General features: G+C 46.7%; 1 protein-coding gene across 2 annotated transcripts in view; it reads left to right on the plus strand.

Moving 5' to 3' along the window:
- CFAP52 (cilia and flagella associated protein 52) overlaps nucleotides 1–26,610 on the plus strand; it is a 38,954-nt gene that overhangs the window by 8,087 nt on the left and 4,257 nt on the right. For both annotated transcript variants that reach the window (XM_066264264.1, XM_066264265.1), the window contains exons 6-12: nucleotides 1,089–1,205; nucleotides 4,547–4,647; nucleotides 6,366–6,536; nucleotides 10,232–10,380; nucleotides 14,651–14,796; nucleotides 18,288–18,439; nucleotides 24,150–24,252. In XM_066264264.1, the coding sequence (XP_066120361.1) occupies nucleotides 1,089–1,205; nucleotides 4,547–4,647; nucleotides 6,366–6,536; nucleotides 10,232–10,380; nucleotides 14,651–14,796; nucleotides 18,288–18,439; nucleotides 24,150–24,252 (939 nt within the window). The remainder of the gene's footprint in view (nucleotides 1–1,088; nucleotides 1,206–4,546; nucleotides 4,648–6,365; nucleotides 6,537–10,231; nucleotides 10,381–14,650; nucleotides 14,797–18,287; nucleotides 18,440–24,149; nucleotides 24,253–26,610) is intronic.

The following is a 26,610-nucleotide window of genomic DNA, read 5'->3' on the forward strand; positions in this document are numbered from 1 at the left end:
TGTGTGTGCGTGTGTGTGTGTTTGTGTGTACGTGTGCACATGTGCATATACCTTGATCTTGGGGTGAGGGGGTGAGGTCTGGACATATGATTGAGGAAGCACAGAGGATGGAGACTCTCATTTCTGGAACTCCCTTCAGAAGTCAGGGAGGCCTGACCAGGCAGTGGATAGAGCATCGGACTGGGATGCTGAGGACCCAGGTTCGAGACCCTGAGGTCGCCAGCTTAAGCACGGGCTCATCTGGTTTGAGCAAAGCTCGCCAGCTTGGACCCAAGGTCGCTGGCTGGAGCAAGGGGTTACTTGGTCTGCTGTAGCCCCAAGGTCAAGTCACATATGAGAAAGCAATCAATGAACAACTAAGGTGTCGCAACAAAAAACTAATGATTGATGCTTCTCATCTCTCTCCGTTCCTGTCTGTCTGTCCCTGTCTATTCCTCTCTGTGACTCTCTCTCTCTGTCTCTGTAAAAAACAAAACAAAAAGAAGTCAGGGAGGAGTTAGACTACAGCGGGCAGACACAGCGCTGGGTAGGCCACGTGGAAGGATGCAGTGTGGCCACAGGCACTTCCTATGCCACATTTGTCATTTCTGCCACTGGAAATGAGAGTCAGCCTTTTCATAAAGAGGAATTATTTACATGTTTTTGATGTGGATTCATACATGTAGACATGTAACTCCATTCTCCACTGACTTGTTCCTCTTGTCAAATGCATGGTCACTTTATGACATCGCCCTTAGGAAATATGAGTTAAAGCAAATGCATATTCTCTTCGGAGGAGGGCAGCTTCGTCCCAGGAGCCCTTCGGAAATGCCTCGGGGGTCGGAGCCAGCAGGGCGGGCATACTAACATCAGACACGAATCGGACTTCAAGTGACAGCACAGGCTACAGGGAGTCTAATATTTCCTCCAGTTCTGAGTTTGGTCTCGAGCTTTTCTGACCCACCTTTGCGTGTGAGAAGGTAGAAGTGGCCACGAGCACCTCTGTGGGTCTGGACGTTCCCGAGAAGGCCCAGCGGCTCCCTGACCAGGGCTCATGGGCATCGCTGGGGAAGCCCAGGTCTTCAGGTGTCCTTCTCCCTGCCCCGCAGATGGCCAGCGATGACAGCTTCTTCTACCTTGGCACCACCACTGGTGACATTCTAAAAATGAACCCCAGGACTAAGATGCTGGCTGACGCTGGGCCCGCGAAGGACAAATACAGCATGGTGAGTAGAGACTGTCCAAGTCTGTCTGCTTCGCTGTTTTCTAGTAGTTTTTCCCCTTTGCTGCCAGTACAGACTTCAGTTAAGGAAGAGTCTGTGGAGGTGCTGGGTGGATGGCTCAGTGGATAAAGCGTCGTCTTAGAGCACCAGAGGTCGTAGGTTTGACCTCTAGTCAAGGCACGCAGGAGAAGCAACCAATGAATGTTCAACTGAATGGAACTAAGTGAAACAACGAGTTGCTGCTTCTCTCTCCTTTCTCTCTCTTTCTCTCCCTTCCTCCCCCCTCTTCTCTCTCTCAAATCAATAGCAAAAATTTTAAAAAGAAAGGGTGTGTGGAAAAAAGAAAAAAGTCTATGATGTATCGTAATACCTAACGTACTTAGGCCACACCTCAGTTTGCATGGTGCGTTCACTGTTCTTTCAGCCCTCGTCTCTGGTTCACATCCAGGGCAAAGGCTTCCAGGGCAAAGGCATTCCTAGGTATCCTCAATCAGGGAATCAGAGCCACACCTTTCGCACATCTTCAAAGCACAGGGCCCGTGGCTTTGTGATTTGTAAGCACCCTGGTCCCAGCATTTGGGCAGCCCTGTTGCCATGTGCAAGGTGAGTGTGTTTCTGATCTATAAGACTATATATATATAGTCTTATATATATATGTATATATGTATTTTCTAATATATATATATTTCTTATATATATATGTATTTTCTAATTTAATAACTAGATCTTAGATTTCAGCCTCGGCCAGCATTCTAAGTCATAAGAAGAGCTAGAAATCGTCAATTGCTCATATTTTCAGAATTCCTAACAACTCTAGTTAAACATCCAGGAAGAGACTTTAATATTTAACTAAAATAAAAACCTACAATCAAAGATAATTTCACAGAGTGAAGGTTGCTGTTTCCAGTACCCCCCAGAAAGTTACAAGGGCTGTTTGTTCTGCTCAACTTTGAAGTTGAAAGCTGTCCACCTGCCCATGTCATGTCTGATAATGAAACAGATGGTTCGAACTAAAGTTAGATTCCCTCCAGCAGATATGCCCAAGAAGCTTTAAAATCACTGTGTTCCTGGGAGCATCTCAGAGTTTTCTTAATCACATAATCATTTGCTATTCAAGCTTTGAAGGTAATGCGTAAGAATGGAAAATGTTTTAATGTAAGGAGAGAAGAGTTTAGAAATAATCCCACAGGAGATTAAGATGTACTCTAGATCAATGTTTTTCAAATTATTTTGGGGGACCTGGCTGGTTTGCTCAGTGGTAGAGTGTCCGCCCAGCTGTAGACATCCTGGGGTTCAATTCCTGATCAGAACACACAGGAGAAGCGACCATCTGCTTCTCCCCTCCCCTTTCTCTTCCCCTTCTATCTCTTTCTCTGTTCCTCCCACAGACATGGCTTGACTGGTTCGAGCACATCGGAGCCCCTGGCACTGAGGATAGCTCCATGGAACTTCTGCCTCAGGCACTAAAAATAGCTTGGTTGCAAGCATGGCCCCAGATGGGGGTTGCCTGGTAGATCCCAGTTGGAGTACATGCAGAAGTTTGTCTTTCTATCTCCCCTCTTTTCACTTGAAAAAGATGAAAAAAAATTATTTGGGGGAGAGGAATTCCAATAAATTAAACCGAAGAAGGCAAAGCAAATCAGGTTAAGGGAGGGCAAGGCTGAGGGCTCTGCCAGTTCCGACTCCTGAGTCACCCCCAAAGGGTTCCATAAAATACTACGTGAAAACTGTTGGGTATTTTGGCCTTTCAGCACTTGTGATTTAATTGTCTCCTAGAAACGATGCTGGCTGTCGTAGTGTTCCTCAGACCTCTGTCACTTAAGTGCTATCCACAGCACCTGGGAATGTTTTCATTCCTAACCATTCAAGTCTGACGGTAAATGTCCCAAAGCAATGATTCCAATATGCCTTTTCTACGAGTGAATAGAGAATCGTCTTTATGGGACTAAGGGATAGGAGGCATTTGGTTGAAATGTCCAGGGATCTTGATACCCATTTTGAAATTCTATGTAAATGTTTGCTCCACAGTTAAAAAAGTAAAGAATTGAAATGGTTTTAAGTAGACCTATGTGGCACACAGCGCTTAAAAGGAAGACGATGAATGTAGCAATGACATTAAAAACAGTACATGCTCACCTGACCAGGCGGTGGCACAGTGGATAGAGCATCAGACTGGGATGTGGAGGACCCGGGTTTGAGACTCCGAGGTCACCAGCTTGAGCGCGGGCTCATCTGGTTTGAGCAAAGCTCACCAGCTTGAGCCCAAGGTCACTGGCTCGAGCAAGGGCTCACTCGGTCTGCTGTAGCCACCCACCCCCCCACCCCCCCACCCCCGTCAAGGCACATATGAGAAAGCAATCAATGAACAACTAGGTGTCGCAATGAAAAACTGATGATTGATGCTTCTCATCTCTCTCCATTCCTGTCTGTCTGTCCCTATCTATCCCTCTCTCTGACTTTCTCTCTGTTTCTGAAAACAAACAAGCAAAACAGTACATGCTCAATAAATGTTTACAGGTCAGACGCGGAGCAAAGCATTTCTGTTGCTTTGTCTCATTTGATCCTTACCACCGTCTGTAACTTTGAGGTTCTGTTTGGAACTCGTTACCCCTTCCTTCCCCGGGTCCCTGAAGAAATGCTAAAAGTATCTGTGAGGCTGTCTCTTCATGGGGCAGGCGCTGGCCCTCTGCTCACGTGGCAGGTTAGGAGTTGGGGGTGGGGAGAGCGTCTTCTTCCGGGTCACCACTTCCCAGTCTTGCGCATCGGTTTCTTTCTCCCACGTCGTGAACTGCCTTTGGAACCAGAGTAGGCAAAATTCAATTGAAAGTAACTTGAAAGAACATAAAATATTTGTTTCATAGTATTCAAACTTGATTAAGATACCAGCCTATAAAGTAAATAAATATACGATTGTTAAGAATTTTATTTATTTATTTATTTATTTATTTTGAAGGGAAAATCTCTTTACTGATACCTTCAACATTCCCTGGTACTGTATTGGATGTTGGATGTTTTCACACTTGTCATTGCTTGCATTTACATTTTTAATTGAATTTATCGGAGTGAAATTGATTAATAAAATTATATAGGTTTCAGGTATAAAATTATTTTTATTTTTTTTTTAGTGAGAGAGAGAAGCATCAACTTATTGTTTCACTGAGGTATTCCATTTAGTTGTGTACTCATTGATGGCTTCTCATATGTGCTCTGACCTGGGATCAAACCCACGACCTCAGAGCGCCAGGATAATGTTTAATCCACTGAGCCACCCAGCCAGGGCTCATACATGATTCTTAATGATGAAACCAGTTGGCCTTTTTCTTAATGCTTTTTTCTCCTTCTAGGGAGTGTCAGCCATCAGGTGCCTGAAGATGGGGGGTTTGTTGGTGGGCTCTGGAACCGGTTTGCTGGTCTTCTGTAAAAGCCCCGGCTACAAACCCATCAAGTAAGTTCCAGGTCCCACAGGGCTAGGGTGGGGATAGCCCCAGCAGAGGGAGATTCACTCAGGGCCAGCAACTAAGTGATCTTTTAAAAACTATTGTAGATGTATGCCTGACCAGGCGGTGGCGCAGTAGATAGAGTGTCAGACCGGGATGTGAAGGACCCAGGTTTGAGACCCCGAGGTCGCCAGTTTGAGCACAGGTTCATCTGGTTTAAGCAAAGCTCACTGGATTGGACCTAAGGTCTCTGGCTTGAGCAAGGGGTTATTCGGTCTGCTGTAGCCCCACAGTCAAGGCACATATGAGAAAACAATCAATGAACAACTAAAGTGCTATAGCGGCCTGACCAGGCAGTGGCGCAGTGGATAGAGCATCAGACTGGGATGCGGAGGACCTAGGTTCAAGACCCCGAGGTTGCCAGCTTGAGCACGGGCTCATCTGGTTTGAGCAAAGCTCACCAGCTTGGACCCAAGGTCGCTGGCTCGAGCAAGGGGTTACTCGGTCTGCTGTAGGACCACGGTCAAGGCACATATGAGAAAGCAATCAATGAACAACTAAGGTGTCACAATGTGCAACGAAAAACTAAAGATTGATGCTTCTCATCTCTCTGTTCCTGTCTCTCTGTCCCTGTCTATCCCTCTCTCTGACTCTCTCTCTGTCTCGGAAAAAAAAAAAAAAAAGTGCTATAGTGAAGAATTGATGCTTCTTATCTCTCTCCCTTCCTGTCTGTCTATCCCTCTCTCTGATTCTCTCTCTGTCTCTGTCAAAAAAGGAGTAAAAAAAACCTCAAAATGGCCCTGGCCGATTGACTCAGTGGTAGAGCATCGGCCTGGCGTGCGGGAGCCCCAGGTTTGATTCCTGGCCAGGGCACACAGGAGAGGCACCCATCTGCTTCTCCACCCCTCCCCCTCTCCTTCCTCTCTGTCTCTCTCTTCCCCTCCCGCAGCCAAGGCTCCACTGGAGCAAAGTAGCCCGGGCGCTGGGGCTGGCTCTGTGGCCTCTGCCTCAGGCGCTAGGAGGGCTCTGATTGTGGCAGAGCGATGCCTCAAGATGGGCAGAGCATCGCCCCCTGGTGAGCATGCCCGGTGGATCCCGGTCAGGCGCATGCGGGAGTCTGACTGCCGCCCCGTTTCCAGCTTCGGAAAAATACCAAAAAAAAAAAAAAACCCAAAAAACTATTATAGATGTATATGTACTCTATAATCTTTTAAATGTGATTTTCAACAACCAAGCAAATATTCTTTGAAGTTGCTATCTCATAGATCATTTAACCTTTCCACTACAATTGGATATTTAGGTGGCTTCCAATTTTTTTAATCTTTTAAGTAAGGTGACAATAACATTCTTTGATATAAAGTTACCCCCCACCCCAATTTTAGGATGATTCCCCAGGAATGGAAATTCATAAAGTGTTTAATTGCCATGGTTGTGTGTGCTCATATGTCTGCCTGGAACATTCCCTCTATTCAAATCCTACCACATTGTACAACCCATTTCAGACTAGATCTCACTGGTGAAGATTTCCTGTTGTAACCTCTGCTTTCCCCTCCCTGTGCAGACACGGGTACCCAGTATTGTACCTCCTGCCTGTCTAACTGTGTCGCCTCCTTGAAGGTATTTCCCAGGTCATGCGCCTGATTTGTGTTCTCAGTAATGCTTCAGATGGTTAATAAGTAATTGTTGGGTAAGTGAATCTACTTTACCTTTTTGCTTCTCCTTAAAGGAAAATCCAGTTACAAGGTGGCGTCACTTCTATCAGCCTTCGAGGGGAAGGACACCAGTTTTTTGTAGGAACAGAAGAATCACACATGTACTGTGTCAACTTCACAGATTTCAAAGAGACTCTCATTGCGACTTGTCACTTTGAAGCTGTACAGGACATTGTCTTTCCCTTGTAAGTAGAAGAAGAAGATACTTTCACCCCTAAAAACAATAAGAACGTGAAGATTTGGTGCAGCGTGCAAAGAAATGTCAATTTATTCATATGTTTTTAATATCTAGTAACTAAATACATCATGATAGATTATCGGCATTTTTTTCCTTACATGTGTCTATCTTAGTGAATTATTTTAATAGATTTTTCTATTGCCTTCACCATACAACTACATTAGGTTTTTCAATTCAAATTTGGGCTTCTTTAGAATGTTGGCTTTTCTATTAAATCCATCATGAAAAGGATAAATAGACTGGCAAAATATTTCTACATTTCCCCATTGTTTCTGGAAAAAGCTTAGCAGTGCCTTTTTCCAGACTTCTTTCGGGTCATTTGTTCTGCCCCTCTTGAGTCTCCCAGACTTAGCAGACATCGTGGCGGTGAGCGTAAGAGGTCTCCTGGGTCTAGTTGCTGTATTTCTTGGTAAATCCCACACACAACAAGGAAACAACTAACCCATCAGCGGTTTTGGTATCAAAAAGAGCTTCAGTCAAAGTTTGCCATCCTTTGATTTTGATTTTGAAACACATTTCGTCTTGGATAAGAGTTATTCCTTGAAGCTGGTCATACAGCTCTGAACTTCCTCAGTATTTAGCTTGAGTTTACAAAATTCACAATTATTGTTCTACAGGTAGCAAGACTCAGTTTGAAAACTCAGTCCTTAAGGTCATGAAATATACTTTTGGTCCTGAGTCGTCATGATTAGATTTGCCCAATTATTTGAGATAGTGAAACTGACTGGTGCTACCCATAAAGTGAATATTTTTTGAATATTAATTGGTCATTTCCTTTTGTCTCACTTTTCTTCCTCTTTTTCTAAGGGGCACATTCTGTAAAAATTATTTGGTCTGGGTGCCTAATATAAGACTAGACTTTTTAACTGTCTTTTCAAATTCTCATATAGTTATTGACCTATTCAGGTTTTTATTTTTTGGGCCATTGTTTAGGGGGAAGCAGGTTTTTTGAAATATGATATATGTACCATAAAGTTCACACATTTAGAATGTAAAATTCAATTGGCTTTTGGGGGGCATATTTACAGAGTTGTACAACCATTATTGTAATCTAATGTTAGTACATGTTGTTATGCCCAAAAGAAATCTACTCGTAGTTACCACACATGTCTCCTTTCTCTCCCCCTCTGCTGAGTTGTGGAGACAGCTGAGCTAAGAGAAAGAACATGGAGTGAATGAATATCACGGACCAGACCGCATTCTTCTTTTACTTGCAAACTTGGTTGTGTTAACGTACTTTGTTTTCAACCGTTACTACTTTGCATACCAAAATGTTAAGGTACTGGGGAAAATGACACACAAGCCAATGCAACTTCTGCAATCTTCTGCTATCATTTGCCTGTTTATCTATTGTATGTCTTTTCCAACTCTTTCTTTTCAGTCTATTTGTATTGTTTGGTTTTACGTAAGTCTTGGTTTTCCAAAGAATTTAATTTAGTCATACTTATTACTATCTAATAAGTTCATAAGTATTTTCTACTTAACATGTTTTCTTTTTACATTTTCTTGTCGTTTGTTGTTAGTGATTATATTTTATTTAGTCCCGTCTTCCCCTTCCCTACCGCAAGTGACTTGGAAATTACTCATTTTACTTTTTTTTATTCATTTAGTGACTACCCTTGAATATACTTTATTGAATTTATTGGGGGGACATTGGTTAACAAAACTATGCAGGTTTCAGGTACCCAGTTCTGAAACACATCATCTGTGCACTGTGTTGTGTGTTCACCCCAAGTCAAGTCTCTGTCCATCACCATTTATCCCTCAATTGCCCTTGATTTTTTTTTTTTTTTTTTTTTACAGAGACAGAGAGTCAGAGAGAGGGATAGATAGGGACAGACAGACAGGAACAGAGAGAGATGAGAAGCATCAATCATCAGTTTTTCGTTGTGACACCTTAGTTGTTCATTGATTGCTTTCTCATATGTGCCTTGACCATGGACCTTCAGCAGACCGATTAACCCCTTGCTCAAGCCAGCAACCTTAGGTCCAAGCTGGTGGGCTTTGCTCAAACCAGATGAGCCCGCGCTCAAGCTGGTGACCTCGGGGTCTCAAACCTGGGTCCTCTGCATCCCAGTCCAACGCTCTATCCACTGCGCCACCACCTGGTCAGGCGCCCCTGAATTTTTAATATGCATATTTAAACATATTTTTCTGTCAAAGACTTCAGTTAACCAACATTGATATCCTATTTTCCAAAGAAACAAGAGTCTCAGCATATTTTATTTCCCTCTTCATCTTTCTCTTACCATATTCCATGATAAATTATTTGAATTTATAGGCCAGATTATATTATGTTTTTTCACAATTAATTATATTTATCTATGACTTTTGTTCTTTGCTTTTTTTTTTTTTTTTTTTTTTTTTTTTCTTCATTTTTCTGAAGCTGGAAACAGGGAGAGACAGTCAGACAGACTCCTGCATGCGCCCGACCAGGATCCACCCGGCACGCCCACCAGGGGTGGTGCTCTGCCCCCCAGGGGGCGATGTTCTGCCCATCCTGGGCGTCGCCATATTGCAACCAGAGCCACTCTAGCGCCTGAGGCAGAGGCCACAGAGCCATGCCCAGCGCCCGGGCCATCTTTGCTCCAATGGAGCCCTGGCTGCAGGAGGGGAAGAGAGAGACAGAGAGGAAAGCGCGGCGGAGGGGTGGAGAAGCAAATGGGCGCTTCTCCTATGTGCCCTGGCCGGGAATCGAACCCAGGTCCTCCGCACGCTAGGCCGACGCTCTACCGCTGAGCCAACCGGCCAGGGCCTGTTCTTTGCTTTTATCATTCTCTTTTTTCATATATCTTCCTCTTTGATTTTTGGGGGTAACTTTTTCAAAGACAATTCTACTGTCCTTTTCATTTTCTTCTTTGAAATTGTAATAATTGGCCCTGGCCGGTTGGCTCAGCGGTAGAGCATCGGCCTGGCGTGCGGGGGACCCAGGTTCGATTCCCGGCCAGGGCACATAGGAGAAGCGCCCATTTGCTTCTCCACCCCCCCCTCCTTCCTCTCTGTCTCTCTCTTCCCCTCCCGCAGCCAAGGCTCCATTGGAGCAAAGATGGCCCAGGCGCTGGGGATGGCTCCTTGGCCTCTGCCCCAGGCACTAGAGTGGCTCTGGTCGCGGCAGAGCCATGCCCCAGAGGGGCAGAGCATCGCCCCCTGGTGGGCGTGCCGGGTGGATCCCGGTCGGGCGCATGCGGGATTCTGTCTGACTGTCTCTCCCCATTTCCAGCTTCAGAAAAATACAAAAAAAAAGAAAAGAAAAGAAATTGTAACAATTATCTACTTTACAGGAAAAGTTTTATTTAGTCTCTTTTAATATAAGTATTTCATGTTGTATTTTATTTCAAGAAATATCACATATTATTCTCCAGTCTGCCAAGACATTGAAAGACTTTTATATTGTTTTTTTTTAAACCACTTTGTTCCAACCCTTCCTCAAAGGAAAGAGCTACAAAAGCTTGTTCACAGATGATTTATGGGCATCAAATGCCATTTTATCTAAGAAGTCAAGCCTTGAGATACCTGTAATTGGTGCCTAAGAGGCATCCTTTTCTATATCCTTATGAAACACATTTTGGTGTCAAACGTGCAGCTAAGAAACACTCGGCATCTTTTATGGCTGCATCTCATATTCTCTTGGTGGCTTTTCAGTGGCACTGCAGAGCTGTTTGCCACCTGTGCCAAGCAGGACATCAGAGTGTGGCACACACTGTCCAACAGGGAGCTGCTGCGGATCACTGTCCCCAACATGACCTGCCACGCCATTGATTTCATGAGAGACGGCAAGAGCATCATTTCAGGTAACGTTGGCATACCAAGATTGGTGTCTGGCTCTGGGTGTGGCTTTGGGTCTTGTCATTCTCATTATCCGTTAGTCTCTACATGTGGATAGCCTGGAACAGCCCCCCACTGTCTACTTAACCCTCCCTTCCTCTAATCTAACCTCTTTTTGGAATTCCCTTCCAGCTGGCAGACTTTCTGAGCTGGGAAGAACGGAATTTCTCTTCTTCCAAATTGCTACAAGTAGCATGTAGCTTTCTCACTAGCAGGGAAATTTAGTAATTCAATTACAAAATGTATTTGAACCCTTAGAGCAGGGGTCCCCAAACTACGGCCCGCGGGCCGCATGCGGCTCCCTGAGGCCATTTATCTGGCCCCCGCCGCACTTTTGGAAGGGGCACCTCTTTCATTGGTGGTCAGCGAGAGGAGCATAGTTCCCATTGAAATACTGGTCAGTTTGTTGATTTAAATTTACTTGTTCTTTATTTTAAATATTGTATTTGTTCCCGTTTTGTTTTTTTACTTTAAAATAAGATATGTGCAGTGTGCATAGGGATTTGTTCATAGTTTTTTTTATAGTCTGGCCCTCCAAAGGTCTGAGGGACAGTGAACTGGCCCCCTGTGAAAAAAGTTTGGGGACCCCTGCCTTAGAGAGTACAAGGCACTTGTGTTAGAACCCCTTTTGTTGTTCAAGGGATGAACCCTGACTTTATTACATCTCAAAGGCAATTCATTTTTAATTTATTTTATGTCAAAATATCTTAACATAAATTATAGACAATAATATTCCACCTATAAATACTTCAGTAAGTATTTCTAAAAATAGCATTTTCCTATAAAATATTAATTTCTTGATATCGTCTTATGTTCAACCCATGTAAAAATTTTCTCAGTCGTCAAAAAACAGACTCACTGGTTTACATCAAGGCAAAGTTCAAGTGGATCTTTAGGTGCAGCTCTTAAAATAAAGACCTCCACTCTCCTGTCCCTTTCTTCCTGGCTCTGTCCCTGCCGTGCTGGCCTCTCCCTTGGCCAGGCTCTTTCTCCGCACGGAAGCCACCAGGAGTTCTTGCTTACATCACCCTCGAGCTGACAAACGTTCAGGTCATCGTTAGCTCCTCTTCCTCTCCCACCCCACATTCATTGCCCCTAAGGACTCCCCCTTCAGAGCCTGTCCCAGGCTCCATCACTTCTCACATTTATTTCAGCCTGTCTCAGCCCCCCTCACTGTCTCCTAGGTTACCGAGTAGCCTCCTCCCAGGCTGCCCTGCTTCTGCCCCTGCCCACCACCCTCTCCTTCAGTCTGCTCTCAACACAGAAGCCAGAAATCTCTTTTTAAAGCAAAAGTCAGATCATGCCATTTCTAGGGTTCAAGGGTCTTTTACTCTTCTAGAATAAGGGACAAAGTCCCTGTAACTAACTGCACGCAAGGCCCTAGATGACCTTTTTTTTTTTTTTTTTTTTTTTGTATTTTTCTGAAGCTGGAAACGGGGAGAGACAGTCAGACAGACTCCCACATGCACCCGACTGGGATCCACCCGGCACGCCCACCAGGGGCGACGCTCTGCCCACCATTGGTGACCAGAGCCACTCCAGCGCCTGGGGCAGAGGCCAAGGAGCCATCCCCAGCCCCCGGGCCATCTTTGCTCCAATGGAGCCTTTGCTGCGGGAGGGGAAGAGAGAGACAGAGAGGAAGGGGGGGGGGGGTTGGAGAAGCAAATGGGCGCTTCTCCTATGTGCCCTGGCCGGGAATTGAACCCGGGTCCCCCGCACGCCAGGCCGATGCTCTACCACTGAGCCAACCGGGCAGGGCCGACCTTCTGACCTCCCCAATCTCCACCTCTCTACCTCGGACTTTGACTCTTGCCGTTCACCTCCACTAGCCATACTTGCTTCTTCAGTGTCTTCACACACTCTGCATGTATGATCTTTGGTCTCGCTGTATGGTTTGCCTGGAATGTTCTTTTCCCAGATAGCCTCATGATTCATTCTCTCACCCCCTCAAGTCTTTGATGAAATGGGATCTGCCTTGAGACACCTGTTTAAAATTGCTAAGGTCAACGGTGGTGGAGCAGTGGATAGAACATTGACCTGAATGCTGAAGTCCCTGGTTTGAAACCCTGAGGTCGCCAACTTGCACACTGGCTTGCCAGCTTGAATGAAGGGTTTTTGGCTTGAGCACAAGATCATCAACATGATCCCACAGTCGCTGGCTTGAGCCCAAAGGTCACGGACTTGAAGTCCAAGGTCACTGGCTTGAGCCCAATATTGCTGGCTTGACCAAGGGTCACTGGCTCGATTTGAGCCCCCCAGTCAGACACGTATGAGAAGCAATCAATGAACAACTAAAGTGTCACAACTATGAGTTGATGCCTCTCATTCTCTCTGCTCCCTCTCTCTCTCTCTCTCTCTCCACTCCTCTCTCAAAATCAATAAAATAAAATTTAAAAAAACTTATAAAAATGAAATTGTTTAGATCAAGAGGTAACACTAAAGATGGTGAGAAGGAGCCAGCCACATGAAAGTGGGGGAAGAACATTCCAGGCAGAGGGCAGCAAGTACAAAGGCCTTGAGGTGGGAGATAGCTTGGTGTAGGAGAGGGCTGTCTGGGTCTTAGTGGGCGGGGCTGGGGTCAACATTCTGGGAGATAGCTTGGTGTAGGAGAGGGCTGGAAAGAGGACCGGGCTGTCTGGGTCTTAGTGGGCGGGGGTGGGGTCAACATTCTGGGAGATTTGTAGTAGAGGAGGCTGAGGCTTTTGAAAGCGCTTGATCAGGGAGATAACATGGTTTTAAGAGTTTCACCCTGACCCCTACATAGATAATTAATTGTGGGGGAATGCAGCGGCTCCTAATAACAGTGTGGAATTAAGGAAACAGACTTATTAAAAAAGATGGGCCTGACCAGGCGGTGGTGCAGTGGATAGAGCGTCGGACTGGGATGCGGAAGGATCCAGGTTCGAGACCCTAAGGTTGCCAGCTTGAGCGCAGGCTCATCTGGCTTGAGCAAAAAGCTCACCAGCTTGGACCCAAGGTCACTGGCTCAAGCAAGGGGTTACTCAGTCTACTGAAGGCCCGCAGTCAAGGCACATATGAGAGAGCAATCAATGAGCAACTAAGGTGTCGCAACAAAAACTGATGATTGATGCTTCTCATCTCTCTCCATTCCTGTCTGTCTGTCCCTATCTATACCTCTATCTGACTCTCTCTCTGTCCCTGTAAAAAAAAAAAAGATGGGGCTGGGAGGACTCTTCAAATGCTGATGGCAATATCCGAGTGCCCCATAGCCCCAGTTTGCTTTATTATATAGCCATATGCAAATCAAGGAAGTCCTTGTTACAAAGTTACACATCTGAGGCAAAGACAGCAACTCTCCCAAGGCATAAACAGGAATCCCCCCACCATGCATAAGTGAAATCAACCAACATCTGAACAAACAAAGAATAAGAGGAAGGGCATGGAAATTGCTTCCAGCAACCTAAGAAAGCAAGTGAAGTGGGGGCAAATACTCAGCATCACAGCCAATATGGAGGTGGAGGGGGGAGAACTTAGCCTTTTGCTAAGCCTCGAATCTGCAATGGCTTTTTGCCATTTATGGGCCACAACAGGGGAACAAGAGCCTAAGAGCAGGAGAAAAGCTGTTAAAAGAATCCAGGAGAGAGACTCTGACGGCTTGGGTGAGGGTGGCCCCGGGGGTGAGTTAAGAGGTGTTCAGATTCAGGATGTTTCTCTAACCGTAGAGCCGCCAGGACTTGTTGGTGGGTTAGGTGCTGGGTTGGGTTGGGTGGATGCGACAAAGAGGAATCAAGAATGCCTCTGAAGTTCTCGGCCTGAGCAACTGGACAGATGGTGGCAACTTTCACTGAGCCGGGGAGATGGTGGGAGAGGGGGAAAGAGCATCGGATCTGAAGGTGCGGGAGGGGTGGGAAGTCAACATTTATTTAGGGGTGTTGATTACGTACCCCAGGTGCCATGTCCAGCTCGTGGGAGAGTGGGAGCTGGTCCCCCTCCTTTCTCCCCATGCCCACTGCTCTCCTCAGGAGTGGGTGTCCACAGACACACTGTCAACTAAGGCAGGCCCCTCATTCCCCTCAGCCAGGTGTGAGCAGCTTGGGGACTCACGGGAAAGGGTGATATGATGTCGGGCAGTTGGTAGGAGACCGGCCTCTTTCCTCCATCACCACACCGCTCCCCAACCCTGACTTTCATTGTAATCCAAGAGAGCAGCCGTCTGCAGAGGGAGGAAGGATGGCATCCTGACCTTGTCTGCCTTTTGTCTTCCTTTCCCACCAGCCTGGGACGACGGTAAAATCCGAGCCTTCGCCCCAGAGACGGGCCGGCTGATGTACGTCATCAACAACGCCCACAGGATCGGTGTGACGGCCATCACCACCACCAGCGACTGCAAAAGGATCATCAGCGGCGGTGGAGAAGGGGAGGTAGAATCTCTTATTTTTATTATTTTTATTTATTTATTTTTTTAAAAAATTTTATTTATTTTTTGTATTTTTCTGAAGTTGGAAACAGGGAGGCAGTCAGACAGACTCCCACATGCGCCCGACCAGGATCCACCCGGCACACCCACCAGGGGGCGATGCTCTGCCCATCCAGGGCATTGCTCTGTGGCATCCAGAGCCACTCTAGCGCCTGAGGCATAGAGCCATCCTCAGCGCCTGAGTCACCTTTGCTCCAATGGAGCCTTGGCTGCGGGAGGGGAAGAGAGAGACAGAGAGGAAGGAAAGGGGGAGGGGTAGAGAAGCAGATGGGTGCTTCTCCTGTATGCCCTGGCCAGGAATCGAACCCGGGACTCCTGCACGCCAGGCCGAGGCTCTACCACTGAGCCAACCAGCCAGGGCTGAGGTAGAATCTTTTAGAAAATAGCTCTTAAGTTAGTGCCACTACCTCTTAAGAGGTCAGTTATTTAATTTTTGTTTGTTTTTTACCTGTCCTGGGATGTAGGCAGGACCAAATTAAAATTCTGATGAAACCCTATAATACGTCATAAATTAAGATTCTTATAATAGAAACACACTTGTTCACAGAAAGGACATTTAAGTTGCAGACATAAAAACATTCTCTATGGAATTGAGCTATGAGTCCCTGTTGGTGTTTTGCCAGAGTTTTGGAATACATACTTATTCTTTCCCTTCAAAAAAACCCCATAGTTATATAAGTTGTCTTTATCTTATCTTCTAAAGGAGATGCTATTTTTACAATCGTTTCTGTCACCCGCCCAGAGTTCTGACCGTTATTTTGAAGTTATCGTGGTCCACCTTTCCCTTCCATCACTCCAAGGCGTCCCGGGATCTTTCGCTCAGACAGGCAGCTGCCTGCCCTCCCTCCCTTGTTCCCCAGCCGGTTTCCTAACCCGCAGCCTTCCCTTTCTGGACATCGAACATGTCCTTTCCCCCCTTTTCTTAATGCTCTTGTAGGAACAACATTAGGGAGAAGACAGACACAGCATCTTGCTGTCGCCATTGGCAGAGTCCGGGCCAAGCAGATTAGCGGCCGAGGGTTTGGGTTCTGGCGGGTCACTCGCTGCCTGGGCTCAGATTTGCTTCCAGTGCTTCCCAGCTGTGAGAACTGGGTGTATTCCTTCACCTCCCTGTGCTTCCATTTCCCGGGCAAAGTGGAGATAACAAAGCTCCTGTCAAAGAGATTTTTGGCCCTGGCCGGTTGGCTCAGCAGTAGAGCGTTGGCCTCGTGTGTGGTAGTCCTGGGTTCAATTCCCAGCCAGGGCACACAAGAGAAGCACCCATCTGCTTCTCCACCCTTCTCCCTCTCCTTTCTCTCTCTCTCTTTCTCTCTCTCTCTTCCCCTTCTGCAGCCAAGGCTCCATTGGAGCAAAGTTGGCCTGGGCTCTGAGGACAGCTCCATGGCCTCCGCCTCAGGCGCTAGAATGACTCCAGTTGCAATAATGCTCTTCAGATGGGCAGAGCATCGCCCCCTGGTGGGCATGCTGGGTGGATCCCAGTCGGGCAGATCCCAGTTGGGTGCATGTAGGAGTCTGTCTCTCTGCCTCCCAGCTTCTCACTTCAGAAAAATAGAAATATATCTATATCTATATCTATATAAATATAGATATAGATATGTAAAGATTTTGCACTCTCTCTTTGTACTGAGTATGCAAAATCTGGTGTGCGGTTTACATTCAGGGCACATCTGGACTAGCCACGTATCAGGGGATCTGTGGACACCTCTAGCCCTAGACACTCACCCGTCTCCGCCTGTCAACACCCTTGTGGCTTTTATCCCTCTCCCCAGCCCTCCGCCACACTGTTCCTGACACCCACAGCACCCTTGCTAACTCCTCCAGCCCTTTGCGGGTGGCATCCGCTTTGCTGATGCCCAGCCTTGGCTTGGACAGACCATCCTGCGTTCAAGGTGCCTGAACCTGAGCCGATGAGAGCTGTGGACGGAAATCACACAGTGCTGAGTCATTGCCCTTGGCTCTGCTCAGCAATCTCTGACAGTGTCAGCGTTTCCTCCCATCCCCCACAGCTATTTCAGAACTTTCCTCCCCAAACACATAGTCTCCAAGGTCTTTACCAGGACCGCCACGGACCAGGGCCGCCGGCCAGCAGGTGTGCACTGGTACGAACGCAGTAGTTGTTAAAATACTCAAGAACTTCCATTTTCACTGGTAAATAGCCATTGTCTGAGTTGTGAAGACCCCAGTGCCACCACCTCATGCCCTTCCCCCCAAGCACACCCAAACCACCCCGGCAATCCCACAACTAAAGGGCTAATGCCCGTTACCTCCAAAATTCTAGTCCTGGGGCTGTTCGGCTGTGCCACACCTTACTAGGTAGACCAAATGGCTGCCTCCACGTGTAGTGAGATTTCAAGATTGGAGATTTGTTTTCTTTGCCAAAAGTCATTATCCCATCCCATGTCATAACGTGAGAAAGTCACTTGGACACCATAGAAAAGAATGTGGCCCAGGTCATTTGGGATTCCTCATGCTTCTTAATTTTCTAACTAAATAACTTTTCTTTTTTTTTTTTTAATTATAGTTGAGGCATCATATTGACTGTTTTGAAATTTTGTGTGTGGGTAGTATTGTATTACCTATGAATTTCACTTCAGCAGAGCAAAAGGGTGTTAGAAAATAGTGTCCTGATAAAAAGTGGGTGTTGTCCTCGATAGTGTTGAGACCAATTGATTTTTAAATGATTCAAATTGAGCAGCTGATGTGAAAGTTTATATATGGCTCTGAGTACCCAAGAGATTTCCTGATGGCCCCAGAAACTTGAGATCAATGCACAGAAGAAATGAGTAGACATATTATGTCACTTGGGCTAGCAGCGGCCCTTGCGCTGTCGGTCTTAGTGGCGAGAATCGGATAAATTGATGAGACGTGAAAGTAGAAGCCGGGGCAAGGTCACTGGGACCGTTCTTCTGGCTCCCTGGAAGACTGTCCTTGGCTTGCCACCTAGCATTCCCGTTCAACCGGGGGCAGAACAAGTCAAGCAGAAGAGAGATGGAAACGCTCTTAGAAAATGGTCTTTGTTGCCTGACCAGGCAGTGGCTCAGTGGATAGAGCGTCGGACTAGGAAGCGGAAGACCCAGGTTCGAGACCCCAAGGTCACCAGCTTGAGCGCGGGCTCATCTGGTTTGAGCAAAATCCCACCAGCTTGAACCCAAGGTCGCTGGCTCCAGCAAGGGGTTACTCGGTCTGCTGAAGGCCTGTGGTCAGGGCACATATGAGAAAGCAGTGAATGAACAATTAAGGTGTTGCAGTGCGCAATGAAAAACTAATGATTGATGCTTCTCATCTCTCTCCGTCCCTGTCTGTCTGTCCCTGTCTATCCCTCTCTCTAACTCACTCTCTGTCTCTGTAAAAAGAAAAAGAAAAGAAAAGAAAATAGTCTTTGTTCCTTCCCAAGCCCCAGGAGTGCACTGAGACCCTCTGCTCTGTGGCTTTCAGGTGAGGGTGTGGCAGACCGGCGGCCAGACCCAGAAGCTGGAGGAGGCCCTGAAGGAGCACCAGTCCTCCGTGTCCTGCATCCGGGTGAAGAAGAACAACGAGGAGTGCGTCACAGCCAGCACGGACGGCACTTGCATCATTTGGGACCTCGTGTAGGTACCCGGGATGGGGAGGGTGGAGCGGCACTCACACACCCAACAATCCCATCGTCCTATCGAACTTGAAAGGAGATTCAAACAAAACGTAGGAACCTCACCAAAGGCAACAGCAGAGTGATGTTCGTCCGAAGCCATTCACCTCCGTGGCTGTTCATGGGTCCTGGGAGAGAGGGTCTAGCTTTCACAGAAAGCTGGATGCTAGACGTTTCTGGACAGATAGGGAAGTTGCTTTCCGGATACACACAGTGAATTGTGTTTTAACTTACACTAATTCAACTCTCAAGTATTCCTCCCGAAAGGAGGAGGGAAATAACGAATGCAAACAGTGCCTCCGGTCATTCTGCGCAGTCCAGTCAAGCCCAGGATGAGCCTACCGTGGGCTGGGAGAGGGGAATTGGCAAAAACTGCCCTTCCCCTTGGTTTGGCCTCATTCTCAGGGACCCCTTATTCTGTAAGTGTATTGCTATCCCCATGGAGTGCATGGCTCTAAGCTAACTATATATATCAAAATGTGTCAACTTTATTGTTGGAGTAATTCAAAGTATTTTCTGTAAGGTATTTTTCCCCACCAAGAAGGAAGGAAGGGGCCGGAGCCACAAAGTGTGAAATAACAAGAGGCTTTATTGAGTACAGAGCATCCCGTCTGACGAGGTTCCCTGGCCCCGAGGAAAGATGGAGGCCAAAGAAGTCGCAAGTGGTGACCCGCGTGGGAGATGTTTAAAGGGTCCCTAGGGTGGTCGAGCTAATATGACGTGGTGAAATCTCACTGGCTGGCAGACGGTCGCTGTTTTCTTTTTTTTTTTTTCATTTTTCTGAAGCTGGAAACAGGGAGAGACAGTCAGACAGACTCCCGCATGCGCCCGACCGATCCACCCGGCACGCCCACCATGGGGCGACGCTCTGCCCACCAGGGGGCGATGCTCTGCCCATCCTGGGCGTCGCCATATTGCGACCAGAGCCACTCTAGTGCCTGAGGCAGAGGCCACAGAGCCATCCCCAGCGCCCGGGCCATCTTTGCTCCAATGGAGCCTTGGCTGCGGGAGGGGAAGAGAGAGACAGAGAGGAAAGCGCAGCGGAGGGGTGGAGAAGCAAATGGGTGCTTCTCCTGTGTGCCCTGGCCGGGAATCGAACCCGGGTCCTCCGCACGCTAGGCCGACGCTCTACCGCTGGGCCAACCGGCCAGGGCGGTCGCTGTTTTCCAAAGGGCTCCTGGGAAGTTTCTTTTGGTGCACTTGGTTGTGGGCGGTCCTAGCCAAAGTTCGTGAGTCTGACCTTTCCCCATTATCCACCAACCTTATAATTGTTGGAATAATTCAAAGTATTTTCAAGGATTTTTTTTTACTATAATCATTTTTTTTCTGCATGTTTATTTTGAAAATCAGAGCCTGTTCTCTGGCCCAGCACCCTCTACCACTGCCAAGATGCCTCACCTCTGTGTATAACTGCATTAGAGAGACTTATGTACAAAGATGGGAGGGAGGTATGGATAGTGTAAAGCCAGTGGCCAAGGCCACTATCACAGCCGCCTTGCCCATGCAGGTTCGCATTGGATTTGGACAGTCGGTAAAGAAACAACGGAGCCAAAAACTGGTGGGCCATAGTCTTTAATCCTAGCTTGCACCCAGCGGGCAAGCAAAAAACACACACTGGGCTCCAAAACCCACTCACATTCAGTGCTCACAAAGCTACTGACTTATCCGAGTTTCCTAGAATCAAAGGTTTCTAGCTCACCAGCTTTATTCACTTCTGTTCTTCATCTCCTTCCTTCTCCCTGCACAAACTCTGCACTAACTGGCCTCTCACTCAACACTCCGCCATCTTGGCTGCTTCTCCTGGCCTCCTCCACATGGCCTCTTTCTGCTCTCCTCTGCTCTCTCCTCTAATATTAATCTCAGGAACCAAGAGAGCAAGCTCTTGTTCTGCCCCTATTTTACAGTGTAGAAATCCAAACCTTTAATCCAATATACAAAATAGGGAAGTCTCTAATACAAAGTCACTTATCTGGGGCATGATGGGATTGTACCACCCCACATCAAAAAGGGTGGGAAAGGCTTAATCCCAAAACAAAGCCCCAGGCTACAAGGATTCTGCCTGCCCACAGCCTGCCCCCAACACACATTAATATCACCTGGGGGACGGCCTCCTCGTGGGCAGCGCCATCTTTAACAAAGTGAGCATAATATATTTTATCTGCCCAACAGATAGATAGATAGATAAATAGATATAGATAATAGATAGATAGATAGATACAGATAATGTTATAAAGTACCGTACCCAATATTCTGCAAAGTACCATACCTCACTTCAGTGGGTTTACGTAGAGACACCAAGTCCAGATGAAGTTTGAAAGGTTTTATTAAAGGAGGTGATTTATTAAATATGCCAACCGCATATGGCTGACACGGGGCATAGCAGACCCAAATCATGTGCGCCAAGTATATTTCAGAGGCTGGTTATATACTCTGACTACATGGGGGGGGGGCATGACAGCATGACACAGTCATTAACAAGATTATAACATTTGTCTAGGGGATTTACAAAAAACATTAAAACTTTCAAGGTAATACAATCAAAGACATTCATAAACCTTTTAGTACCTATCTCTCCTCCTTTGCCTAGAGGTACACGTTAATCTCAGATTCCAGGAAGGGAGGGAGAGCTAAGATCAGTGTAGGCTGGTATGTAAATTTTGCCTCTTATTGAAAGCAAAAGGGAGTTCTTCAGATAATTTTAATCCTTTCAGAGAACTTAAAACCAAATGACCCTAGTTGTCCTTGTAAATCAGGAGACTTCTATATTCTTTTTCCTCCATTCTCCAAAGAAAGGACAGGACAGACAGCCTGACTTCCTCTTTTAAATGGTGTTGCCAGTACTAAGTTTTACAGTTCTCTGGCACCTTACTACATACAGCAGAAGAATATAACATTTTCTCGATCGGAGAGGAGAGGAGAGAATAGGAACTAAAGGCAAAGGCAGAATGCTTTTTATTTAGTACATTAGAAAACAGAAACCAACGCACCCTTCCATCTTCTGGTTCTGTGCGTCTCTAACTTTGAGGTGTTTGCAGCTCACCTGGGGATCTCATTAAGATGCTGATTTTGATCCAATAGGTCTGAAGTAGCCTCTGAGATCTTGTATTTGTAGGAGATCCCAGATGATGCCCCTGCTACTGGCCCAAGGACCACACTTGCGGGAGGTGTTAGCCTTCACCTTAGCTTCCTGTTGGGAAAATATATAACTAGGAAGGCATGTCTACGCTTGTTTCCATGAATGGTTTGTGACCACTTCCAGGCTCTGAACCTCCTTGCTCTGTAGCGGGACTATTTTTGGTTAATTTGTGCCAAATTCTTTTAAAATGCTCCGTTCAGATGCCATGTTTGAAAACTCCCACAATGAGAAGAAAATGTGCAGAAGGTACATTATTTCAGCCAGCAGAGCCTGGCCTGCAAGATGGTTTCCCAGCCACATCATCTGTGCAAGGAGAAGCTAATTTATGCAGTATATATATTAGTACAGTACCAAAAGGAGGGTTCTCAAACCATGGTACACTTTAGAATGAACTGGGGTGCTGATTAAAAACGCAGATCTTGTGGGCTTCATTCCTACGTCCTGGATCCAAATCCCTGTAGGTAAGGCTCAATAATATCCAGCTTTCAAAGCCTTTCCCCACACTTTGCTGCTCAGTTTACAGAGACCTTCATTTCAAAATGGCAGTCCCAGGAATGAAGTACTTTGTGCGACAGACAGCAGACTGACTCGGGGTTCGGCCTCTCCTTCCTTTTCACTGGAACTCGAGGCTTCCCATTTAGTTCCATGCCTTACCTTGGGGCAGGGTTCTCCCCACCCTGGGTATCTTCTGACCGCCCCTCAGATGCAATGGCAAGATCCGGCGGTGGACTGGGCAGAGGAACAGGGAGTGTGTTTGGAATAAACAAAACAACCTGTAAAGCCAGCAGCCATGGCCAGGGCCACCATCACAGCAACCCTGCTCATGCAGGTTCGCATTGGATTCGGACAGTTGGTAAAGAAACAGCGGAGCCAAAAGCTGATGGGCCATAGTCTTTAATCCTAGCTTGCACCTGGCGGGCAAGCAAAAAACACACACTGGGCTCCTAAACCCACTCACATTCAGTGCTTACAAAGCCACTGACTTATCCGACTTTCCTAGAATCAAAGGTTTCTAGCTCACCGGCCTTATTCACCTCTGTTCCCCATCTCCTTCCTTCTCCAGCGTCAAACTGCACAAACTGGCCTTTCACTCAATACTCCGCCATCTTGGCTGCGTCTCCTGGCCACATGGCCTCTTTCTGCTCTCTGCTCTGCTCCCTCTGCTCTCTCATGCTAATCATCCCAGGAACCAAGAGGGCAAACTCTTGTTCTGCCCCCATTTTATATTGTAGCTTCACAATCTCTAATCCAATATACAAAATAGGGAAGTCTCTAATACAAAGTCACTTCTCTGAGGCATGATTGGATTGTACCACCCCACATCAAACAGGGTGGGAAAGGCTTAATCCCAAAACCAAGCCCTAGGCTACAAGGATTCTCAACACACATTAATATCACCTGGGCGACGGCCTCACGTGGGCAGCACCATTTTTAACAAAGTGAGCATAATACATTTTATCTGCCCAACACAACCCTAATCCAATCTTGTACCGAATTCTGCCTGAGCAGTAAATAAGTTTTCTAGGGGAGAAAAAGTCAAGTTTTACAGCTTAGACCAGGGGTCCTCAAACTTTTTACACAGGGGGCCAGTTCACTGTCCCTCAGACCGTTGGAGGGCCGGACTATAAAAAAAACTATGAACAAATCCCTATGCACACTGCACATATCTTATTTTAAAGTAAAAAAACAAAATGGGAACAAATACAATATTTAAAATAAAGAACAAGTAAATGTAAATTTAAATCAACAAACTGACCAGTATTTCTTTTTTTTTTTTTTTTACCAGTATTTCAATGGGAACTATGGGCCTGCTTTTGGCTAATGAGATGGTCAATGTGCTGCTCTCACTGACCACCAATGAAAAAGGTGCCCCTTCCATAAGTGAGGCAGGGGCCAGATAAATGGCCTCAGGGGGTCGTATGCAGCCCGCGGGCATAGTTTGGGGACCCCTGGTTTAGACAGACAGGAACGAAGAGAGATGAGAAGCATCAATCATCAGTTTTTTGTTGCGACACCTTAGTTATTCACTAATTGCTTTCTTTTTTTTTTTAATTTACTTTTATGATTAAATATATTTTTTTAATTTTTATTTATTTATTTATTCATTTTAGAGAGGAGAGAGAGAGGGAGAGAGAGAGAGACAGAGAGGAGAGAGAGACAGGGGGGAAGAGCTGGAAGCATCAACTCCCATATGTGCCTTGACCAGGCAAGCCCAGGGTTTTGAACCGGCGACCTCAGCATTTCCAGGTCGATGCTTTATCCACTGCGCCACCACAGGTCAGGCACTAATTGCTTTCTCATATGTGCCTTGACCGTGGGGCTACAGCAGACTGAGTAACCCCTTGCTTGAGCCAGCGATCTTGGGTCCAAGCTGGTGGGTGTTTGCTCAAGCCAGATGAGCTTGCGCTCAAGCCAGATGAGCCCGCGTTCAAGCTGGCGACTTTGGGGTCTCTAACCTGGTTCCTCCGCATCCCAGTCTGACGCTCTATCCACTGCACGTCAGGCAAGTTTTACAGCTTTTGCATCTGCTTTTCAGACGTCTTCGGAGGAATCAGATGATCCTGGCCAATACCTTATTCCAGTGTGTCTGTTACCACCCTGAAGAGTTTCAGCTCATAACCAGTGGGACAGACAGAAAGGTAAATATTCCTGGCAAGACTTAAGACCTTTCTGGGTTGAGGTAGAAGCAGTGCAGTGTCGTGGCTGAGGGTGAGGCTCCGAGTCATGCCAGCTCACATGCCGGTTGTCGTTGCTGATCAGCTGTGCCACATCGGGAATGCTATGTAATCTCTGGTGTCATCACGTCCTCATCTGTCAAATGGAAGTGACGATACTACCAGCCTCATAGAGTTGCTGTGAGGGGTAAAGCCATGCTCACAGGTAATGCTAATAGCAGTCTGTCTGCACCTAATAGGTACTCGATACACATTGGTTTTTATTATAAGGAAATTTCTGAAGCTGGAAAGAACCTGTTGTGCCCAAATCAGTTGTCGCTGACTAAATTCAAATGGAATGACAATAGAGCTCCTTATCTCTCCTCAAGGCTCTGCTTCATCAATATATTAAAAATCTTTTAAGTTGAAGATTCATCCTTTTTTGGAAGGCATTTCCCCTTGGAGTAAGTAAGAGGTCCATGGAGGGAAAAGGATGCTAGAGTGTCATCCACCCCGCCAGTCATATCACATCAGCCTATCTGTACACCCAAGAAATGAATTTGGATTCCTCTAATTAAGACTTATAGATGACTTGGAGGTCACTGAAGAAGACGTTGTATATTTATCTTTTTCTAGCTACAGAAAAAGTTGATGAGTTAAATTAAATGCATAAGAATATTGTGGGGAGATACTAAAGGTGTCTCTTCCACCTCCCACCGCCCCCAAATTAGAATCTAGGAGTGGAGCTTTGTCCTGTGTAAGCTTCCCAGATGATTGGGACTACGGCTCAAAGATACCTTGTCATAAAACCCCAGAAATGCTGCCTGATCCAACCAGGATTTGCCTGGCACAGACAGAACTTTGTGGGAGGTCATGGAGATATTCGCCTCAAGCCCAAAGTAGCTTTTGCCTGCCCATCCCCCAACCCCTGTTTGACTTGTGGTCTGAAAGGTTTAGTTTTGAAAATGGGATGGAATGAATGTTAGGGAGCTAACCACAACATTACTATAAATGCTTTGCTATATAGCTCATAAAATCTTCAAATTAGTGTATTTACACTGTTGAGCAGATGAAATATATTATGCTCACTGTATTGAAGATGGCACTGCCCATGTGGAAGCCCATCGCCCAGGTGATTATATTAGTTGCCCTTCTTGCTATTAATGTGTGTTGGAGGCAGGCTGTGGGCAGCTAGTATCCTTGTAGCCTGGGGCTTGGTTTTAGGACTAAACCTTTCCCACCCTTTTTGATGTGGGGTGGAATTCCATTATGCCTCAGATAAGTTACTATGTATCAGAGACTTCCTTGTTTGTATATTGGATTAAAGGATTTGGTTTCTACACTATAAAGGGGGCAGACTGGGAGCTTGCTCTCACTTGGTTCCTGGGATTAGCATTAGAGAGGAGAGCAGAGAAAGGCCACGTGGAGGAGGCCAGGAGAAGTAGTCAAGATGGTCACAGAGTACTGAAAGAGAAGCCAGTTTGTGCAGAGAGAAGGAACAGAGGTTGTAAGGCCAGGAGCCACGATCATGGCCATTCACATGCAGGTTCCCATTGGATTCGGGCAGATGGTAAAGAAATGGTGGAGGTCCTGGCCGGTTGGCTCAGTGGTAGAGTGTCAGCCTGGCATGCGGAAGTCCCGGGTTCGATTCCCGGCCAGGACACACAGGAGAAGTGCCCATCTGCTTCTCCACCCCTCCCCCTCTCCTTCCTCTCTGTCTCTCTCTTCCCCTCCCGCAGCCGAGGCTCCATTTTGGAGCAGAGGATGGCCCGGGCGTTGGGGATGGCTCTGTGGCCTCTGCCTCAGGCGCTAGAGTGGCTCTGGTTGCAACAGAGCGACGCCCGGGATGGGCAGATTGCCCCCTGGTGGGCGTGCTGGGTGGATCCCGGTTGGGCGCATACGGGAGTCTGTCTGTCTGCCTCCCTGTTTCCAACTTCAGAAAAATACAAAAAAAAAAAATGGTGGAGCAGAGGATGGTGGGTGTAAAGCCAGTGGTCATGGCCACCATCACAGCCGCCTGACCCATGCAGGTTCGCATTGGATTCGGACAGTTGGTAAAGAAAAAACAGAGCCAAAAACTGGTGGGCCATCATCTTTAATCCTAGCTTGCACCTGGTGGGCAAGTAAAAACACACACTGGGCTCCAAAACCCATTCATTCAGTGCTCACAAAGCTACTGACTTATCCGAGTTTCCTAGAATCAAAGATTTCTAGCTCACCAGACTTATTCACTTCTGTTCCCCATCTCCTTCCTTCTCCCTGCACAAATTCTGCACTAACTGGCTTCTCACTCAACACTCCGCCATCTTGGCTGCTTCTCTTGGCCTCCTCCACGTGGCCTCT

Source organism: Saccopteryx bilineata, chromosome 2 (assembly GCF_036850765.1).
Source record: "Saccopteryx bilineata isolate mSacBil1 chromosome 2, mSacBil1_pri_phased_curated, whole genome shotgun sequence".
NCBI classification, from domain to species: Eukaryota; Metazoa; Chordata; class Mammalia; order Chiroptera; family Emballonuridae; genus Saccopteryx; species Saccopteryx bilineata.